This window comes from Hypanus sabinus, chromosome 18, assembly GCF_030144855.1.
Source record: "Hypanus sabinus isolate sHypSab1 chromosome 18, sHypSab1.hap1, whole genome shotgun sequence".
NCBI lineage: Eukaryota > Metazoa > Chordata > Chondrichthyes > Myliobatiformes > Dasyatidae > Hypanus > Hypanus sabinus.
The window spans coordinates 73,362,014-73,383,582 of NC_082723.1; the positions used below are offsets into that span (position 1 = coordinate 73,362,014).

General features: G+C 39.8%; 1 protein-coding gene across 10 annotated transcripts in view; it reads left to right on the plus strand.

Annotated features, from left to right (window-relative positions):
• The window catches only part of arvcfb (ARVCF delta catenin family member b), a 551,538-nt gene that overhangs the window by 508,400 nt on the left and 21,569 nt on the right, over positions 1 to 21,569 (plus strand). For 7 of the 10 annotated variants that reach the window (XM_059994656.1, XM_059994661.1, XM_059994662.1 and 4 more), the window contains 4 exons: positions 5,035 to 5,227; positions 11,115 to 11,226; positions 13,133 to 13,232; positions 20,843 to 20,890. In XM_059994656.1, coding sequence (XP_059850639.1) covers positions 5,035 to 5,227; positions 11,115 to 11,226; positions 13,133 to 13,232; positions 20,843 to 20,890 — 453 coding nt within the window. Of the gene's footprint in view, positions 1 to 5,034; positions 5,228 to 11,114; positions 11,227 to 13,132; positions 13,233 to 14,599; positions 14,648 to 20,842; positions 20,891 to 21,569 lie in introns of all 10 variants that reach the window. The other 3 variants (XM_059994653.1, XM_059994659.1, XR_009516569.1) reach the window with 2 other exon arrangements.

Here is a 21,569-nt window from a genome sequence, read left to right on the forward strand (position 1 = left end):
TACTGTTGCAATTAAACGAGGCAACGGGCCAACAAGGAACCATAGAGGCAATTATGGAACCAGTTGAGGATGAATTGATGGGCCAGTTGGCTGCAGACTTGTGTTGTTTCTCTTGCCAGGGAGGAAAAGGCCTGTCTGTACTTTCTCTCCTTCCTAACTGACAGCTTGCACATTACATGGTGCCCTGTTCAGCAGTGACAAAAACTCCCTTCCCCTTCTAATCCAATTTTACTGGGGATTTTGAATCTGGTTCTTGATTGCGAAAGGCTGTTGGAGAGTGTTGAAGCAGGATGTTTTAAACTTGTACCAGGCTACCCATCAGACAGCTGCAAAAAGAAAAAGAAAATCCGCAGGACAATCTTGTTTCATCTTTCATAGCAACTGAGGAGATCCGCCGCCAAGAGGACCACAACATTGTTATGGTTCGGAGGCTTGCAGGCCTCAATTACCTGGAGAAGTGCAGTATGTTGGCTGGAGTCTGGGCTTTATGCTTTGGCTCTTTGTAGGGTCACCCACGCCAAACAGGTCAAAGGGTAGAGGACAGACTAAGAGTGATCCACCAGTCCTCTGGGTTTGGGGGTTCAGCTGAGGACTAACAACCCTGACTGGTAAAGCAAAATTCTTACGGAAACAGCAATGAAGAATCCTCTACATCTGAGTGTAACGGTATACCTGCGTCTTCATGTGGGACTTGTATGACTGACTGTAGTGAAAACCAGAAGGAAGCTACTGACATGATGAAAGAAGCCCTGGACACAGCCAGAGATGGAGGAGCTTCATTGCTGTCCTAAACACCCACAGCATAATGGGCAGGAAGGATATCCACACAGCCCTGTTGCGTTTCTATAGCTCTGACTGGGTGACTGCAATGTCTTGGGAGGAGATAGTTGACTGGCTTCATGCTTTCTGGTGCAACCTTGATTCTTTTCTGAAGTATTTAGAGTTGAAAAATAACAAATTATTTTAATTTTTTTTACCTTGTTGAAACACAGGCCACTGTTTTATTTATTTGTTTATTGAGATGTGGCAAGGAATTGGCTCTTTGAGCCGCACCGCCTAGCAATTCCGATTTAACCTGCTTAATCACGGGACAGTGCACAATGGCCAATTAACCTACCAACCAGTATATCTTCAGACCGCGAGGAAACAGGAGGACCTGGAGGAAACCTACGCAGTCATAAGGAGAAAGCTCCTTACAGGCAGTGGTGGGAATTGTATCCGCGTCGCCTGTACTGTAAAGTGTTGTGCTAACCACTATGTTACTGTGCTGCCCATATTCTCTTAACAACGCAGTAGATAAAAGGCACAAAATAAGATAAGTTAAAACTTTATTTATCTCAAAGGAAATTACTGTTGCAAGTTTGCTCAGTCAGAAATATATACTTCAAAATTACAAAATGTAAGCATTGAGGTACAAAAAAATACAAAATGTGCATTAAAATGTAATAGTGCAAAATACAGATATGCATTGAAACCATATACTTATCTACTTAATGAAGAGGAGTTGTAGAGTCTTATAGCCACGGGGAAAGGATCTCCTGTGGTTCAGTGGTGTAGCTTGCTCAGTCTGTTATTAAAGATGCTCTTCCGTTTGTCTAGTCTGTCATGGAGGTGGTGAGAGGATATTGCAGCATCCTTCTCTCAGACACAACCACCAGGGAATCCAGTTCCACCCCCAGAACAGAATCAGCATTACTGACAAGCTTATCCATCTTCTTGGCGTCGGCTGCTCTCACTCTGCTGCCCCAGCAGACCACAGCATGGAATAGAATGCTGGCCAGCACTGAGTTGTAGAACATCTGCAGCATAGTAGTGCAGACATTGAATGACCAGAGTCACCTCAGAAAGTACAGTCGGCTCTGTCCCTTCTCATATAGGGCCCCTGTATTTTTAGTGCAGAGGCAGTACTATTGGTGTCATTTTATAAGATTATATCCGATTTAAATTTTAATCCTCTATTCAGTTTCCTGTCTGTATCTGCACTGCCATCTTCCTTAATTTTCTACAAGCTCGCTTACTTTTGTTGAATGTACTTCATAATTTGTTTTAGTCTTGTATTCGAGACTGGCCAAGTTGAACAGCATTAAGGAACTAATTTTATTTCAGTTTTGTTCCCCATTAACACAGAAGTGCAGCATAAGATTTTCCAGCTCCACTTGGTCTAGCCATCTGAGGTGATACCAAGTGTAACGGATATTTGTTGAATTGAAACACAAAAATACAATTGCAGATGCTGTGGATCAAGGAATAGGAACACAACGCTGGAAGAACTCAGCTGGTCAGGCAGCATCCGTGAGAAAAGAGTAGCCAACGTTTCGGGCTGAGTCCTGATGAAGGGTCTCGACCGGAAACGTTGGCTCCTCTTTCTCATGGATGCTGCCTGACCTGCTGAGTTCTTCCAGCATTGTCTACGTATTATTTGTTGAATTGAATTGGTTCATTAATGTCATAACTTCCAGGGAAAAATCACACAGGTAATTTCATTGCAATGTACAGTACTGTGCAAAAGTCTTCGACACAGGATGTCTTAGGGTGCCTAAGACTTTTGCACGGTACTGTGTTTGCCAACATGAAGTGGAGAGTGAGTTGGTGAATTTGATGGGAGCAAAGGATGCTGGGAATAGTGAGGGGGGAGCGCCACAGAAGGGGTGTGTGGCAGATAGCAGAGACGGAGTGTCAAGGGTGGGGTGTGGGTGCGGACACCAGGCATCATTTGATCCCAAACAATTGGTTTATTGATCAGTACAGAATGTCTCTCTGGTGCTTCCCGCTCCCTCCCATGATTCCCCTCTCCCTGTCCCCTTCCCACTCTTAGTCAACAATAGAGACCCATATCAGAATCAGTACATAAAATTACTACAGTAATAAGCAAAAGTCTTAGGCACCTTAGCTGTATGACGTACACAGTACTATATAAAGGTGGTGCAGGTAAAAGAATATAGACCATATTCATCACAGGACAGGCCCTTTGGCTCACAATACTGTGCCATCCTTTTAAACTGCTCTAAGACCAGTTCAACCCTTCCCTCCTCCTTGACCCTCCATTTTTCTATCATCCATTTGCCTAAGAATTTTTTTAATGCCCCTACTATATCTGCCACTATCACCACCCCTGGCAGGGTATTCCACACATCCACAACCCTGAGTTTTTAAAAAAAAACATGCCTCTGACATTTCCCTCCCGCCATACTTTTATCCAATCCACTTAAAATTATGTCCCCTCATATTAGCCACTTCCTATTTTCACCTCAATCTATGCATCTATTCATCTTGTATACCTCTATCATATCATCTCCCATCCTCCTTTGCTGCAAAGAGAAAAGCTCTCGCTCATAACCTATCCGTATAATATAGGCAACACCTGGTTACTTCCTCCTGGTCCCTCTCTACAGCTTCCTTACCCTTCTTGTGATGAGCGACTGGACTGAACACAATATTCCAATTGTGGTCTAACCAAAGTTTTACAGAGCTGCAACATTACAATGTGATTCTTGAACTCAATCCCCTGACTAATAAAGGCCAACACACCATTACAAGAGAAACTAGAACTAATGAACCTGATTTATTCTGTTTAATGGATAACCTGACATAAAGTTTAATTTTAATTTGACAGTTTAATTTTCATATTCAGCATTGTTGTCAATAATATGCCTCCTGACCCATTCCTACTCTTAAGGTAAATTCACTTTACTTTCAGAGTTATTTATTAACAACTCTATCAAATTGTGTGGCTACTATGAGGAATCTATGAACATGGACCCCAAGATCCCTCTGTTAGAATACAGAACGCAGAACAGTACAGGCCATTCGGCCCACAGTGATGTGCTGAAGCAGTTAAAAAGCAAATGAGAAACACCCTATCACTGATGCATTAGTCTATAATCACTACACCTTCCTCACATCCATGTGCCTATCCAAATGTCTCTTAAAAGCCTCCAATGTATTTACCTCTACCACCACACCAGGCAGCACATCCAAACATCCACCAATCTCACAAAAAAACTTACCTCTCACAACCCCTTTGAACCTACCCCCTCTCATCTTCAATGCATGCCCTCTGGTATTAGACATTTTACCCCTGGGAAACAGATACTCTGTCCACTCTATCTATTGCCTCTCATGATATTGTAAAACTTTATCAGGTCTCCCCTCGCCTTCCAGCACTCCAGAGTTTATCCAGCTTCTCGTGATAGCACCTGTCCTCTGTTCCTACACCCTGCTAAAAATCCTGTCATTAACCCTGTATTCTGACTTCAAATTCAACTTTCCAAACCTATTGAATATTGAAATGCCTAGATAGAATAGATGTGCAGAGGATATTTCCTATAGTGGCGGAGTCTAGGACTAGAGATCACAGCCTCAGAATAGAGGAACGTCTGTTTTGAACAGGTGAGGAGGAATTTCTATAGCCAAAGATTGGTGAGTCTGTGAAATTCATTGCCATAGGTAGTGAGTCTGTGGAGGACAAGTCATTGGGTATATTCAGAATGGAGGTTAATAGGTTCTTCGTTTGTCAGGGTGTCAAACAAGAAGGCAGAAGAGTGTGGTTGAGAGGGATTTTTTATAGTATAATAAATTAGCCCTAATGGAATGGTGGAGCAGACTCGTTGTGCCGAATGGACTAATTCTGCTCCTGTGTCTTATGGTCTTGTGATCAGTTCGTCAATCACAACATCAGAAATCATGTTCAGTTCTGACCCCAGATCTCATCCCTGTGGAGTTTGCTTGTTCTGACCCCAGATCTCATCTCTGTGGCGTTTGCTTGGGAATGCATGGGTTTCCTCACATGTCTCAAAATGTGTGTGTGTGGGGGGGAGGTTATGTGTTATAGCAAATGGTTGTCTCAGTGGAGGGGGGTTGGTGGAGAGTAGATGGGAACTTGAGAATGAAATGGGATTAATGGATCTTTGATGGTCAGCATGGGATCACTAGGCTGAAAGGCCTATTTTTATGACAATCGCTTTCTGCTCTTTGGAATTTCTTTGAAGGAAATAAAATATTTGAATATGAATTTATTGTTGGTTTCCTCTGCAGGTAATTATGCCATGCATGATCTGGTTAGCAATCTGTCAGGTGGCCAACAAAGACCTGCCAAGAACCTTGAAGAAGACACGATAGTGGCGATACTCAACACTATCCATGAGATTGTGACCGACAGTTCGTCAAATGCAAGGTCCCTCATTCAAGCACAGGGCATTGAAAAGCTGGTGGCAATTAACAAGTCAAGGTGAACTCAATTACTTACAATACTACAGCAGGGAAGCAGTCTGCTTTGCTCAACAGGAATTTGGCAGCTTTAATTAATTTCTTCCCATTGTTCTCAAACTCCATCAGCATAACCTTACTTCTCCCTTTCTGGCTTGTCCAATCTGCTTTTAGATGTCCATTTAACCCATCCGTTCTGTGTCAATGTTCAATTTAATGGCAGAGAATGTATACTCTAAAGTTCTTACTCTTCGCAGACATTCATGAAGCAGAAATAAAAAGGAATGAATGACAGAAAAATGTTAGAACTCCGAGCCCTGTTCCCCCTCCCATGCACAAGCAACAGCAAAAGCATCACCCCTCCCCTCCCCTCTCTCCACTTGTTCCAGCAGAAAACATTAGCCTTCTTCCCACCACCCACCAAGCAATCTTAAACCACCAAAAGAGTCCATCAAAAAATACTGTTCATCCCAACACATCGATATCTCAACAGGCCCTCTTTCTCACTGTCGTGGTGAGTTCTGCATTCTGTGGGCAAGGAATGTTCTTTACCCACAGATTTCTGTGCGTACATGGATTCAGGGTCTGGACTATTTCTCTCTGCATGGCTGTGTTTTACAGATACCTCACGTGCTTGCTGTCTTGTATTTGCTATGTGTGACTATTGGTACTGTGTTTTGTACTTTGGCCTCGGTGTAACGCTGTCTTGTTCGGCTGTATTCATGGGGATTATGTATGATTGAATGACAAACTTCAATTGAATAATTTTCTTTTTGATATCTTAGTCATCATCTTGTTTTGATGATCACACTCCCAGTGCCTTATTCTGTCTGGCAGCTTAAATTTAAATGCATTAGTCATTCCCTTAAAGAGGAAAAAGAGATGTTGCCTTTAAATCCATGACAGATGGGTGTTACCATTCCTGTAAATCTTCACTGCAGTCTTTCCAGGCTTCTATATTTCTCTATTCTATTGTATTTTATAATACCTTCTATAATCTGGTTGCCAGAATTTAGAAAGCATTAAAAAGTACACAGCACCTTAAAGTACCAAATAAGCACACAGTACTCAACCTTTATATGGAACATAATTTCACCTCTTACAACTTCTGTTTGTAGAGTCGTAGTAAAGTACAGCACAAAAATTGTCCCTTTAATCCATCTAGTCTGTGCTGAACCATTTAAAATGCCTCTCTGGGTGTAGGTCCCATCGATCTGCACCAGGACCAGAGCCTTCCATACCTTACGATCCACGTACCTGTCCAAACCTCACTTAAGAGTTTAAATCGAGCTCGCATGCATCACTTGTACTAGCAGCTTGTTCCACCCACTCATAACCCTTCTGTAAAATTAAACCTTTGTGCTTATTTTGGCTTTTTAAAAACTCTCAGGCTGATTTTGTTGATTTATTTTTCCTCTCAAATCTTTTTGTTCCTCTACCAGATTCTTCATTTCTGAGCAAAATTAGTTTTATTTTTTAACGTAGTTGGCATTTGTGCTTGTGAATTATCTGGGAAACTTGAGATATTCTAAGGAATTTGCATGTGAATTATTTTTTATGAATTTGAAGGCTTTGTTTCTTTTTGTGGAGGAATATTAATTATTCTGAAACATCTACAGACCAAAAGCTCATTTTGTTTAAAAGAAAATCCAAATCGATGATGCATTGAGCTTCTGTCCAATAGTTTGACCAAGATCTCATTCCGTCTCCATCATTTCTAACAATCTCCTCTTATTTCATGTATTCCTAAAGCTCTGCATGTTTTTATACAAAATCAAGATGTGTTACTTTTCTTTTTCAATATTTTTATTAATTAATTTCTACGTAGAAGAATATAGAGTTCAAGAAAATACATATTATAAAACAAAAGAAAGATATAATGCATGGAATATAATACGTTTGACAAATCTTATTGAATTTTTTGAAGAGGTTACGAGGAAACTTGATGAGGGTAAAGCAGTGGATGTTGTCTATATGGACTTCAGTAAGGCCTTTGACAAGGTTCCACATGGAAGATTAGTTAGGAAGGTTCAATCTTTAGGTATTAATATTGAAGTAGTAAAATGGATTCAACAGTGGCTGGATGGGAGATGCCAGAGAGTAGTGGTGGATAACTGTTTATCAGGTTGGAGGCCGGTGATTAGTGGTGTGCCTCAGGGATCTGTACTGGGTCCAATGTTGTTTGTCATATACATTAATGATCTGGATGATGGGCTGGTAAATTGGATTAGTAGGTATGCAGATGATACTAAGATAGGTGGCGTATTGGATAATGAAGTAGGTTTTCAAAGCTTACAGAGAGATTTAGGCCAGTTAGAAGAGTGGGCTGAAAGAAAGCAGATTGAGTTTAATGCTGATGTGTGAGGTGCTACATTTTGTTAGAATAATCCAAATAGGACATACATGGTAAGTGGTAGGGCACTGAAGAATGCAGTAGAACAGAGAGATCTAGGAATAATGGTGCATAGTTCCCTGATGGTGGAATCTCATGTGGATAGGGTGGTGAAGAAAGCTTTTGGCATGCTGGCCTTTATAAATCAGAGCATTGAGTATAGGAGTTGGGATGTAATGTTAAAATTGTACAAGGTATTGGTAAGGCCGAATTTGGAGTATTGTGTATAGTTCTGGTCACCAAATTATAGGAAAGATGTCAACAAAATAGAGAGAGTACAGAAGAGATTTACTAGAATGTTACCTGGTTTTCAGCATCTAAATTACAAAGAAAGGTTGAACAATTTAGGTCTTTATTCTGTGGAGTGTAGAAGGTTGAGGGGGACTTGATAGAGGTATTTAAAATTATGAGGGGGATAGATAGAGTTGACGTGGATAGGTTTTTTCCATTGATAGTAGGGGAGATTCAGACAAGAGGACATGAGTTGAAAGTTAGGGGGCAAAAGTTTAAGGCTAACACAAGGGGGAATTTCTTTACTCAGAGAGTGGTAGCTGTGTGGAACGAGCTTCCAGTAGAAGTGGTAGAAGCAGGTTCGATATTGTCATTTAAAGTAAAATTAGATATGTATATGGACAGGAAAGGAATGGAGGGTTATAGGCCGAGTACAGGTTGGTGGGACTAGGTGAGTGTAAGCGTTTGGCATGGACTAGAAGGGCCGAATGGCCTGTTTCCGTGCTGTAATTGTTATATGGTTATATAATAATACCAAATACACTATATTTGAATCACCTTACCCTATATTCATGTAGATTAGATTAATTTGTATGTTGAGATATGAATAATTATATATATATATATATATATATATATATAGAAAAAAATTTATACCCACTACCAAAGCCGAAGCTGTTTGGTAAACAGAAAAAGGGGGGAAAACCCTTATCAGATAATGAAATATTCTATTAACCAGCATCTGTACTTTAACAGGAAATCAAAGGCTTTGAAAATAATTCAAAAACGGTCCCTACAAATTTTGAAAATCTTGGTTAGATTCAGAAATTGAACAGTGAATCTTTTCTAAATTTAAGCATGCCATAACTTCTCATAACCACTGAGCGTGATTAGGTGGAGCAGCATCCTTTCATTTAAGCAAGAGCATCCTCCTCGCCATGAGAGAGATAAAATCCAGAATGTGCAGGTCAGATGTTTTCAAAGTTATATCTTTCCCAACAACAATACCAAGTAATGCGGTCAAAGGATGAGGCTTAAAATTTACTTTAAAAAGTACAGAAAAATTTTGGAATACCTCCTTCCAATATTTTTCAAGACTTGGGCATGTCCAAAACATATGAATGAAGCTTCTCCTGTTACACCTATCACAGTAGGGAGATATATCCATATAAAAACGAGATAGCTTAACCTTGGTCATATAAGCCCTACGGACCACTTTAAATTGTAGGAGAGAATGATGGGCATTATAACCAGTTTAAAAATTTCATTCCAAGTTTCTTCAGAAATTTGCAGTCTGTAAATCTTGTTCCCAAAAATGTTTGATTTTGTCTAAAGAATCATTTCTCCTTCCCATCAACATATCATAAATATTGGATATCGAACCATTATAAAAAGATTTCAAATTAAGAACTTCATCTAACAAGCTCTTATCAGGACTTTTAGGAAATGTATATAATTGAGATCACAAAAAGTCTCTAATTTGTAAATATTCAAAAAAAGTGGATTTTTGGTAAACTATATTTAGTTGACAGTTGTTCAAATGAAGAAAGACTTCCTCCAACAAACAGATCCTGGAAACATTTAATACCCAGTCTTAACCCGTTGTTTAAAAACTACATCAGTCATGCAGGGCTTAAAAAATAATTGGAAAATGGGACTAGAAAGGGAAAATCTCAATAAACCAGTGTTTTCTAAATTGTATCCCGATCCTCAAGATAGGTTTAACTACCACATTATTTTACTTAAAGATAAAGGAAGTGAAGATCCCAAAAGAGAGATGATAGAGAATTTATTAACAGAGTTAGCTTCTAAAGAAACCCACCCTGGAAAGTCCTCATGATTAATATGATATAACCAAAACGTAAGATTCTGTATATCAACTGCCCAATAATTAAACCTAAAATTTGGTAAAGCTAAACCTCCATTCTTTTTAACTTTCTGGAGATGAACTTTATTCAGTCGAGGACGTTTATTTTTCCATATATAAAAGAATAAAATAGAGTCAAGAGAATCTAAAAAGGATTTAGGAATAAAGATGGGTAAGGCCTGGAAGAGATACATAAATTTGGGTAAGATATTCATTTTAATAGAATCAATTCAACCAATCAATGATAATGAAAGAAGCGACCAATTTGATAATGTTCTTTTTATATAATTTAATAAAGTAAGAAAATTTTCTTTAAATAGTTACTTATAATTCTTTGTAATTGTTACACCCAAATAAGTAAATTGGTTTCTTACAATTTTAAAAGGAAAGTTAGTTGATACCAGATTATTCAAAGGAAAAAGTTCACTCTTATGTAGGTTCAATTTATGTCCGGAAAACTGGCTAAGACGAGAGAGTAGAGAAAGTGCAGAAGGTAACAGAGTCTCAATGTTAGAAATAAAAATCAATAAGTCATCTGCATAAAGTGAAACTTTGTGGGTAGTACCCATCCGCAAAATACCAGTGATATCACTAGATTCTCGAAAGGCAATAGCTAAGGGTTCTGAGGCCAGGTCAAAGAGCAAAGGGCTCAAAGGACAACCTTGACTAGTTCCACGTTGAAGTTTAAATGGTTTAGAATTCTGAGAATTAGTAAGAACCCGAGCAGAAGGAGATAAGTAATTTAATCCATTGAGTAAAATTGGGCCCAAAATTAAATTTTTCTAAAATTTTAAATAAATAGTGCCATTCAACCTGATCAAAAGCTTTCTTAGCATCGAAGGATATCACACATTCTAATATCTCCATAGAAAGAGAGTTGCTTTTAAATTTGCTGATATTTAATAAAAGCTATTTTTTATCCAAAATGGGTTATAGCCAAATTAGAATTTTAGCTAATTGATGTGATCCATTGCTCAGCATCAGTGATGAGTCTCAATTTAGCCTTCCTGCATTGAAAGCTTGGCTGCTCAGCGTTTGGTCCCTTCTGTAATTTTCCAGCACCTTTCAAAAGTTCATTTAGCATCAGAGAATCTGTGCAGTATACAACTTGACATTTGCACTCTTGACAAGGTTTCTTGTTTTGTAGATACTCTGTGAAGAGTCAGAGTTTCAGGTTATGTACTGTACTGTATACATTCTCTGATATTAAAGTGTACAAATCTCAGGCTCATTTTTTTTCTTAGCTCTGTTTCTTACATGCATTTTTCAAGAACTAATGATTGTCCCATAGATACTGAAACAAAGGCAGTTCCAATGTCCAATCCAAGGCTGTTGATCCTATACATTGGACCTGCCTGAGCTTAGGTTTAATTTTATAGCACTTAACCCATCTGTATTTATTTGACTTCAACATTTTAGCCAGTCAGTGAGGGAGATGAAGGCTGCGGCCCATGTCTTGCAAACTGTATGGAGTTACAAGGAGTTGAGAAACCCTTTGCATAAAGATGGTTGGAACAAGTCCCACTTTCAGGTATGGGTCATCTTTTCAATGTAACTGAAGGTTCGATTATCCCTGCATGTTTGTGGTGCTGCTTTGGAGGATAGATTAGCTGAGTACAATACTCAAGGTTATAGCAAATTGTGGAGTTATACCATTAGTGTATTATGAACTCATTCATCAGATGCTACAAGACCCTCTCATGATGTAATGTTTCAGTTTAACGAGCCATTTGCACTGCATTAAAGATTTAGCTTCATTTTCTCACGTTGAAACATCAAAGCAAGACAAAACGCATCTTTTGTGCCAACGACCAACACAGTCCGAGGATGTGTGTCTTTGCAATGTGGATAGAAACGGGAACACAGGGAGAGCATGCAAACTCCTTACAGACAGCAGCAGAAATTGAACCCTACTTGGTGACTGGTTGCACTGTAGAGCATTAAACTTGAACTTGTAGCAAGGTCTACAGTCCCCTTTTTTAACCCTTCTCTAAAGTCCCTTGCTTGACTTTTATTATCTAAATTTAAAAAATCTTTGCGTTCCAAGACAAGAGGGCAAAGGTGATAGTAAATATAAAAATGAATGTGCTGGAAATTCTCTGCAAATCAGGCAGCAATAATAAGAGGAAAATACCGTTAATATGGACCAATCGTCAGAATGAGAAATGTTTGCCATGAATTTGTATGAATGCATTTTAAGTCTGACCGGCTGATAGTGTAGTGAAGTCTGCACTGGACTTTGAGGCGAGTGGTCTTGGGTTCGAATCTGGCTAGCTCCTTGAACACTTTCTATCTGTGTTGTGTTGAGGATTGAGCTAGCAGCTTGGCCTCATAAAAACTAAAAAAAACAAATGTTAAAGAAATGGCAAGATTGCCGCCTGATGCATCATTAGGCACAGAAGAGAATATCAATTTTGAATCTGAACAGAAGATTTGTTTTAATGCCAACTCGATGTACAGGCAAATGATTTTAAATGTGATGTCAAGGGTTCCTTGGCAAACACTTACAGTGTAAGTGCTAAAGACACACAGCATCTGGTAAAGGGTCTTTGACCTGAAACATACTCTGTTTCTTCCTTTAGACAAGCTACCTGATCAGCCGAGTGTTTTCAACATTTTCTATTTTTATTTTGGATTTCAACACATGCAGTTCTTTGATTTTAATCATTTAAGTGGTAGTTGGCAGTTGTTGGCCTGAAATTGGGAACAGAAAAAATAATTTTAATCTCTGAATTAAAGAAGCCTGGGATTTGTGTCAGCCAATACTATGTAAAGTTGTAATATATTCAAATAATTTTGAATAATTCAGAAATCTGTGATAAACACAAGAAAGTCTGGAGATGCTGGAAATCTAAAACAACACGCACGCGCATGCCCACACGCAAAAAGCTGGAGAGACTCAGAAGGTCAGACAGCGTCTATGAAAAAGAATAAACAGTCTATGTTTCAGGAGAAACCCTTCATCAGCGAATTGTAATCCCTGATTTGGTGTTTATATGTTTCTCACCTGTTAAGAACTCAGAAAAATTGGATTCCCAATAGGATCTTAATGTGACTTCAACTATCCTGAGATCTCCTCTTAGTCTGAGATTGGGAGTGTGCCAGTAAATCAGAGCTCTGATTCTTACTGATGTCTACAAACTGGTTTTTTGCAGAATATGTGAATATACAATCTGTTGCAACAAACAGTCTGTTGGAGGAACCCTAGTGAGTTGAGCAGCATCTGTGGGAGGAAAGAAATTGTTATTGTTTCTGATCGACAGGCTTTTGACTCAAAACATTGACAATTTCTTTCCTCCCAATGTTTTAGACTTGGATTATTGGTTCATTATTAGTGTGTGCTTGGCACATGTGAAACCATAAATAAAACAGATTTTTAAGGTGTTTTTGTTGGATAAGTGAGATTGTTAAACTACTTTCATTTTTGCTATATGTAGCCAAATGTGACTACGCTTCCCAAAGGAGCTAAAACTGGTGGAAAGTCAAGTGGTTATGATGACAGCACCCTGCCATTAATTGAAAGGAACCAGAAAGATGGTGAGAGTCAATTGCCAGCATTTAAGTATTGTTCTATCTCTGTTTTATCTGTTGATTTTTGCAGTCTGCCTGCAATTTAGTTTTGAATTTTGGAAAATGGTAAATCTTAAAAACAGAATCCAGTCACATAATTGTCAGCCAATGAGTTGTTAGAGAGGGTGGGGCATTGGGGAGGGGGGCACGATTGATGGCAAAGACCTGTTTCTTGGCAAACCAAACCAATTTACTCATTAATTTTAGAGGAAACTACTCAGTACAAGTAGTGTAATATTCTTCAATGAAATTTAGTGAGTAGGGCATGATTATGAATGAATTAAGTGGATGAAATCAGTCTGAGTCACTTGCAGCAATGCAGATTTGATTGACAGGAATTTCCCTGCCTTTTATTTATTTGTTTATTTATTAAGATGCAATGTAGAACAGACCCCTCTGGCCTTCGAGTCACGCTGCCTGATAACCCACTGATTTAATCCTAGCCTAACCACAGAACAACTTACAATGACCAAATAATCTACCAACCAGTATGTCTTTGGACTGTGGGAGGAAACCAGAGCGCCCAGAGGAAATCCGCACAGTCACGGAGAGAATGTATAAACTCCTTACAGGCAGCAGCGGGAATTGAACCAGGGTCACCTGTACTGTAAAGCGTTGTGCTAACCACTATGCTACCATGCCTGAACTTTCTATTCTGAGGTCTATTAAATATCATCCATTATTTAAACCTTATCAATAATTTTATGTATTTGTATTAAATTGTCTGGCAGAACCTTCTTTATAGATCATTGTCTTCCTATGCAATGTTCTAGCTATTTAGCTGTTAATGTCACCGTGTTGTTGAGGAACTTCAACTGACTCAGTCGACGTGTTCAAAGTAAATTTATTATCGAACTACATACGTCACCATATACTAATTTGCAATCCAATTTCTTGAAGGCATTTATAAAAAAAAGAAATACTATAGAATTTATGAAAAACTATATATAAAGACTGGCAAACAGTCACCTGGTCCCACTGGCCCGCACTCAGCCCATAACCCTCCATTCCTTTCCTGTCCATATACCTATCCAATTTTACTTTAAATGACAATACCAAACCTGCCTCTACCACTTCTACTGGAAGCTCATTCCACCCAGCTGCCACTCTCTGAGTAAAGAAATTCCCCCTCGTGTTACCCTTAAACTTTTGTCCCCTTAACTCTCAAATCATGTCCTCTTGTTTGAATCTCCCCTACTCTCAATGGAAAAAGCCTATCCACGTCAACTCTCTCTATCCCCCTCATAATTTTAAATACCTCTATCGTAGCCCCTCAATCTTCTATGCTCCAAAGAATAAAGACCTAACTTGTTCAATCTTTCCCTGTAACTTAGGTGCTGAAACCCAGGTAACATTCTAGTAATCAACAAAGAAAACTGCGAGTGAGTCTGAATCATTACTTATTAAATTAAATAAGTAGTGCAAAAATGAGAGCCAGAAAAGGAGGGAAAGAACCAAAGTGTTCATAGGTTCACTTGATTCAGAAATCAGATGGCAGAGAGGAAGAAGCCATTCTTGAATCATTGAGTGTGTGCCTTCAGGCTCCTGTATTTCCTCTGTGATGGTAGCCATGAGAAGAGGCATGTCCTGGGTGGTGAAGGTCCTTAATGATGGGTGCTGCTCTTTTTGAGGCACCGCCTTTTGAAGATGACTGTCTGAGGCCTCCGTCGGTCAAGGTTGACCATGGATACTGCATCCTAGCTGTCTAGATATGCAAGCCTGGACAGTACAATATGGAGAGCAAGCTGTTAACCATGTAGCAAGCTCCTCCTTCTCCACGCAACTGATGAACCCAAAGGAACGGCAGAGACCGATACAGTTTGGTACCAGCAGTGTCGCAGGAGTTGCCGGTCAGCATTGAACTCAATGCAGGACTGCCTTAGGGACCAGTTCTGGATTTTTCCCTCGAGGTTCACTCCCTAAGCCTTCCCCGTGAGTGGGTATAGCCAAAAGGCAGCGGAGGTTTGAGATCAGAGTTTTCCTTCTAGATGAGCTGCCAACCATAGCTGACGAGGCCCATCTGCCCGAAGCAACTGCTTTTAAGATGCCAGTAACCTGCCTTTGCCTCTTCTGTCAGTAGAAATGGTGCTGCTGGGCTTAGTACCTGTGGCATTGGGAGCATTTAATAGGTAATGGGAGCTTGCCCTCATTACCACCCCTGGCAGTAGCAACCTTAAGGAACCATGACTATTGAAGATGAGTATTTCCTTCTCTGCCCCAGGAACTATAACTCCCAATCATATGAATGGGGATTTGGATCCTGGCTGATGGAGGATCAGATAGATCAACCCCCTGATCATGTTCCACCTTTTGTCTGGAACTTAGCAACAGACCTGGAATGATAAATGTGCTTATTTCTGTTATTTAATAAACCTTGAGCTTACAGAGGATGTGTCCAGATCTAGCATAGATAAGCCTCCAGTCCCAGCAAGCTCAGTTCTGCCCCTGTTGTTGAAGAAACTGCAACCTGCTGTTCAACTTGCATGCATTTTACAATCAAAAATGCGAGAAATTCTGTCGATGCTGGAAATCCAAAGAAACACACAAATTGCTGAACTATCTCAGCAGGTCAAGCAGCATCTATGGAAATGAATAAACTTGTTGACATTAGGACTTTCCAGTCTTGAAGAAGTGTCTTGGCCCAAAACATCAACTGTTTGTTTGTTCATTTCCATAGATGTCTGACCTGCTGTGTTCCTCCAGCATTTTATGTGCATTATTTTAGAATCAAGCTGTTTTCCAGTGTTTGAAATTTTAATGAAGCATTTGATTTGTACAGAGCTGCATGTTGAACTGTTTTCTTTAATATTTAAGGGTTTGCTTTCCCTTACAATTTCCCAAAGAACTTCAGTGAAGAGGCGATTAGTTTCCCAAGTTCACCCATTGTTGCTCCATAACCTTGTACTAGACGGTCAACTAAACTTTTCAATGTTATTACATTGCAACTTAGTTCTGCAAGAATCTAACCCACTTGCAAGGGAAGTCAAAGAAGAAATGAGGTGCTTTTTGTTGTGTTAGCAGTCTTCTGGACCCCTATGGACATGAAGCTCAAATGTGTTTTTACTTAATCCAGTGAAATGATGATATCCTGTTTAATAAGAATAAAGATTTTTGCTTGACTCGTTGCAATTTCAGTTTGTCTATTGGCAAGTTTTGAATCCCTCTTAGACCAAAATCACTGAATGAACAAAATGGATGTGGACTATTTTCTAAGCTGGAGCAAATTCTGAAATCGGAGGTGCAAAGGGACTTGGGAGACCTTGTGCAGGATTCCCTGAAGTTATACTTGCAAGTTGAGTTACTAATTCCTTTGTTTCTTATGTGTCATATCATATGATGTGGGCAATCCTGGTCTTTCCATGACCATGATAGTTTTTGGAAATTTTTATTACAGTAATGTTTGCCATTGCCTTCTGGGCAACGTCTTCATAAGACAGGTGACCACAGCCTTTATCAATACCCTTCAGAGATTGTCTGCTTGGTGTCATTGATTGCATAATCAGGAATTGTGATATGCAGCCAATAAACGACTTGCACCCTTGGCTTCATGTGGCCCTGATTGGAGGCTAAGCAGGTGCTACACCTTGCCCAAGGATGACCTACAGGCTAGTGGAGGGAAGGGGAGCGCCTTACAGCTCCTTTGGTAAAGACATATCTCTACCCCACCACGGTGGGTTGGGAGTAAGGAAGGCAAATACAATATCATTCATTTAGAATATAAAAGCAAGGTTGTAAAGCCTAGATGAAAGGGAGATGATGTTTCCAATAGTAGGAGAGTCTAGGACTGGAGGGCACAGTTTCAGAGTAGAACAGAGATGAGGAGGAATTTCTTTAACCAGATGGTGGCAAGTATGTGGAATTCATTGCCACAAATCAAACTTGGAAGGCCAACACTTTGGGTATGTTTAATTTAAAGTGGTTCCTGATCAGTGAGGGTGTCAAAGGTCATGCAGCACCTAGCACTTGTTTGCATTGAATTCCATCAGCCATTTTTCAGCCCATTTTTCTGGCTGATGAAGGCCACTCTGCAAGCCATGATGGCCTTCCTCATGTCCACTACACCACTACTCTTGGTGTCATCCACAAATTTGCTGATCTAGTTAACTACATTATCGTCCAAATCATTGATAACGATGACAAGCAACAATTAACCCAGTACCGATCCCTGTGGTTCCCCACTAATCACAGGCCTCCAGTGAGAAAGACAACCATCTACTACCACTCTCTGGCTTCTCCCACAAAGCCAATGTCTAATCCAGTTCACTACCTCACCCCGAATGCTGAGCGACTGAATCCTCTTGACCAGCTTCCCATGCAGGGCCTTGTCAAATACCTTTCTAAAGTCCAAGTAGACAACATCCACTGTCTTACCTTTATCTACGTTCCTGGTAACTTCCACAAAGAAACTCCTATAGGATTGGCTAGACATGACCTACCATGATGACTATCCTTAATCAGTCCATGTCCTTCCAAATATTTGTATATCCAGTCCCTGAGAACACTTCCCAATAACTTTCCACAACTGACGTTGGACTCACCAGTCTATACTTTCCTGGTTTATGTTTAGAGCCTTTTTATATAGTGGAACAACATTGGCTACCCTGCAATCCTCTGGGACCTCTCCTGTTGGTAAGAATTATTTAAATATCTCTGCTCGGGCTCTGGCAATTTCTGCACTTGTCCAAGGGAAAACCTTGTCAGGCCTTGGGGATTTAACCACCCTGATTTACCTCAGGGTAGTAAACACCTCCTCTATGATCTGTACAGAGTCCATGAAGTTGATGCCGTTTTGCCTCAATTCTATAGACTCTCTGTCGGCCTCCTGAGCAATACAGATGCAAAGATCTCCCCCATCTGTTTTGGCTGCACGCATGAATTATCAATCTGATCTTCCAGAGGACCAATTTTGTCCTTTGCAGTCCTTTTGCTCTTAAAATAACTGTGGAATCCCTTAGGATTCTCTTACGCTTTGTCTGCTAAGGCAACTTCACACTTACTTTTAGCCTTCCTGATTTCTTTCTGAAGTGTTCAGTTGCATTTCTTATACTCCTCAAACACCTGTTCCCATCTGCCTATACCTGCTAAGCACTTCCCTTTATCTCTTAACTAGGGTCTCAAGATCTATTGAAAACCAAGGTTCCCTATACTTGTTATCGTCACCTTATATTCTGACGCATACAAGCTTTGTACACTCAAGATTTCATTTTTGAAGGCTTCCCAGTTACCAAGTACACCTTTACCAGAAAACAGCCTGTCCCAATCACACTTGCCAGAGCATTTCTGATTCCATAAAAATTGGCCTTTCTCTATTTTAGAATCTCAATCCATTGACCAGACTTGTCTTTTTGCATATTTATTTGGAAACTAATGGCACTGTGGTCACTGGATGCAAAGCGTTTCCCTACACAAACTTCTGTCACGTGGCCTCTCTCAGCCTATCACAGCAAATCCAGTATCACACACTCTCTCTTGTTGGGACTTCTACGTATTGACGAAAGAAATTTTCTTGAACACATCTGATAAATTCGATCCCATCTAGTCCCTTTTACAGTGTGGGATTCCCAGTGGAAAGTTAGAATCACCTACTACAACAACCTTGCATTTCTTGCAACAGTTTGTGATCTCTCTCAATCCCTAGGACTGTAGGATGGTCTGTAACATAGCCCCATTAACATGGCCATATCTTTCAGTTCCACCCATAACACCTCACTAGTTGCATGCTCCAGCCTGTCCTGACGGAGCACTGCTGTAACATTTTCCTTTAATCCCTCCAGCTCTGTCATGTCTAAAACAATGGAATCCTAGAATATTGAGCTGACCCTCATGCAACCAAGTCACACTAATAGATACAATATCATCTCATTGCTGCCATCAGGAAGGAGGCACAGAAGCCTGAAGACACACGCTCAACTATTCAGGAACAGCTTCTTCCCCTCTGCCATCCAATTTCTGAGTAGATGCTGGATGAACATTACCTCACCACTTTTTATATTTCCTATTTTTTGCACTATTCATTTAATTTAACTATTTTATATATGTACTGTAATTTAGTTTTATCTATTATAATGTATTGCATTGAACAGCTGCTGCAAAGTTAATAAATTTCATGATGTAAACCAGTGTTATTAAAACTGATTCTGATTCTAAAGTAGATGCCAGGGACATGAATCTGAGATGAACTTAGTATTAAAACGGGGTTTGAGCATTATTTTAATGCAGGGTCCGAAACAGAATGCAAAAGGCATTTTTGGGAGAATGGCTGATGTTGAGAGAGTGACGGGATGAAACTAGTGTTGGATGGAATCCCTACACCAGGGGTTCCCAACCCCTTCTATGCCATGGACCATACCATTTAGCAAGGGAACCCTTGCCCTCGGAATACCAGAGGGTGACCATCTGTAATGAGATGTAAATCAAGCAGCTATTTGTAGCTGCATGCCTGCAGCCCAGGGTGTATTTTGCTGCAGTTCTGGGGCAAACTTGGCATTTACAGTGTGAATACCTTCAATGTAAGGTCACTTCTCAGCCTTACTAACAGTGACTCAGTCTCTGTTCTCCCATAGCTAACCAAGGAAGGAAAACAATTTACATAATTATTTTTTATTAGTGATAATGTTCTAATCTGTTTTAAATGTCACCAGCAGATGGTCTAATTATTTCAAATTAATTATTTATTTTTATTTGTTTTGAGTGTTTTGGAATGACAGTTCTGTGACACCTTGAAGTAAATTTAAAAGTGAGGCAGCTGTTGGGCCATAGAGTTCTTGATGAGTTGTATTTAATGAATGAGGTCCATGTAGATATCTACCCAAAGGGTAGACCTTGGCCTTTCCTTCATCCATTAAAGAGGAAAGATAAAGATTAGCTTTGTTAATCACATGTACATTGACACTTCGACTCATACAGTGAAATTCATTTGCATTGTCAAATCAACAAAGAACGGGTACCATGCTAACATGTCATGCCCACAACTTACTAACCCTAATCCTAATTGTTCATCTTTGGAATACGGGAGGAAGCTGGACCACCTTGTGGAAACCCATGTGGTCACAGGTCCAGGCAGTGGTGGGAACTGAACTCTAATGGGTGGTCACTGGCACTGCAAAGTGATCTCACTAACCACTGCACTAGCAGCCACAGTAAAGCGTGTATTGGTAATGCTGTACAGTTGAGGAAGCAGATTAGTTGCAGTTGTCTTATGTCTGATCAGAAAACGAAGGGAAAGGAATGTATTGTCTGCCAATTGTGGAAAGGTATTACTCATAAAGACAAAAAATAAACCCTGTGAAGATGGAATGAAGTTTACAGGCAGGAATAAGCAGTGAGTTTGTTTTTGAATTTGTGATTAAGGGTATTTCTCGTTCTTTCTCTGTATCAAGCCATGCTTCCTAAACAGATTTGTGATTGCCACGTATTTCTGAAGCGATTAAAATATTTGAACTGTCAGATTCTTAGAACCTCAGAAATGCCCTGCAGTTCCTCAAGGTTTTGACATTGGATGCTGGAAGTTTACTGGCTTCAGCAAAGCACATAGCTTTTTTCCATACGAGGAGCCTCATGGTCAGTTCTGTTTTTAGGTAACAAATGGTCTGGTGAAATGATACCCATGGAACAGTTTGGTCCAGGTAAATATGGCTTTGAATTCCTCTTGCTCTTGTCCTCAAGAATTCCTCTTGCTTGCATTCCTTATGTCCACGCTTTAAGCAGGCAGAAATGATATTTCAACACCTAATCTATAAGGCAGCATGCATTTTATTCTTCTCAACGGCTATATTTTAATTTGGCACCAAATAAATAAGCTAACAAATATTTTGCTTTAATTTAAGATGGAGTCCTCAGTAAGTGATTTAAATTCCGTAATTAGAGCTCAGATATTTTAGGGTGTGGTCTGTTTTCAACTTACATTGCAGTGTTTGAAGTAGCTACAGGGGCATTTCATAGCAGTTCAACTGCGCCCTCTGGCTGTGAAATATGGTACTGCAATAAGCTGTGCTACAACATCGATGCAACACACTTGAGACCTGAAGAAAAAAGTAAGGCAGGAAATGCTTAGAACACAAAACAGTATCTGTAGAGAGATGCACAGTTAACCTTTCAGGTGGAGAACCATCGATCAAATTTTCCTATAGCACTTTCTAACTGAACTTGGAAAATAGATAAAGTTGCAAATTATTTTGACTTGTCATTTTAAGTTTGGATTAAGCACTTTGTAATATGTTGAATTCTACTGATTTTATTGATATGTACTTCAGACTTTTATTTAGCAATATGGCACAATAACAAGCCCTTCTGGTCCAGCGAGCC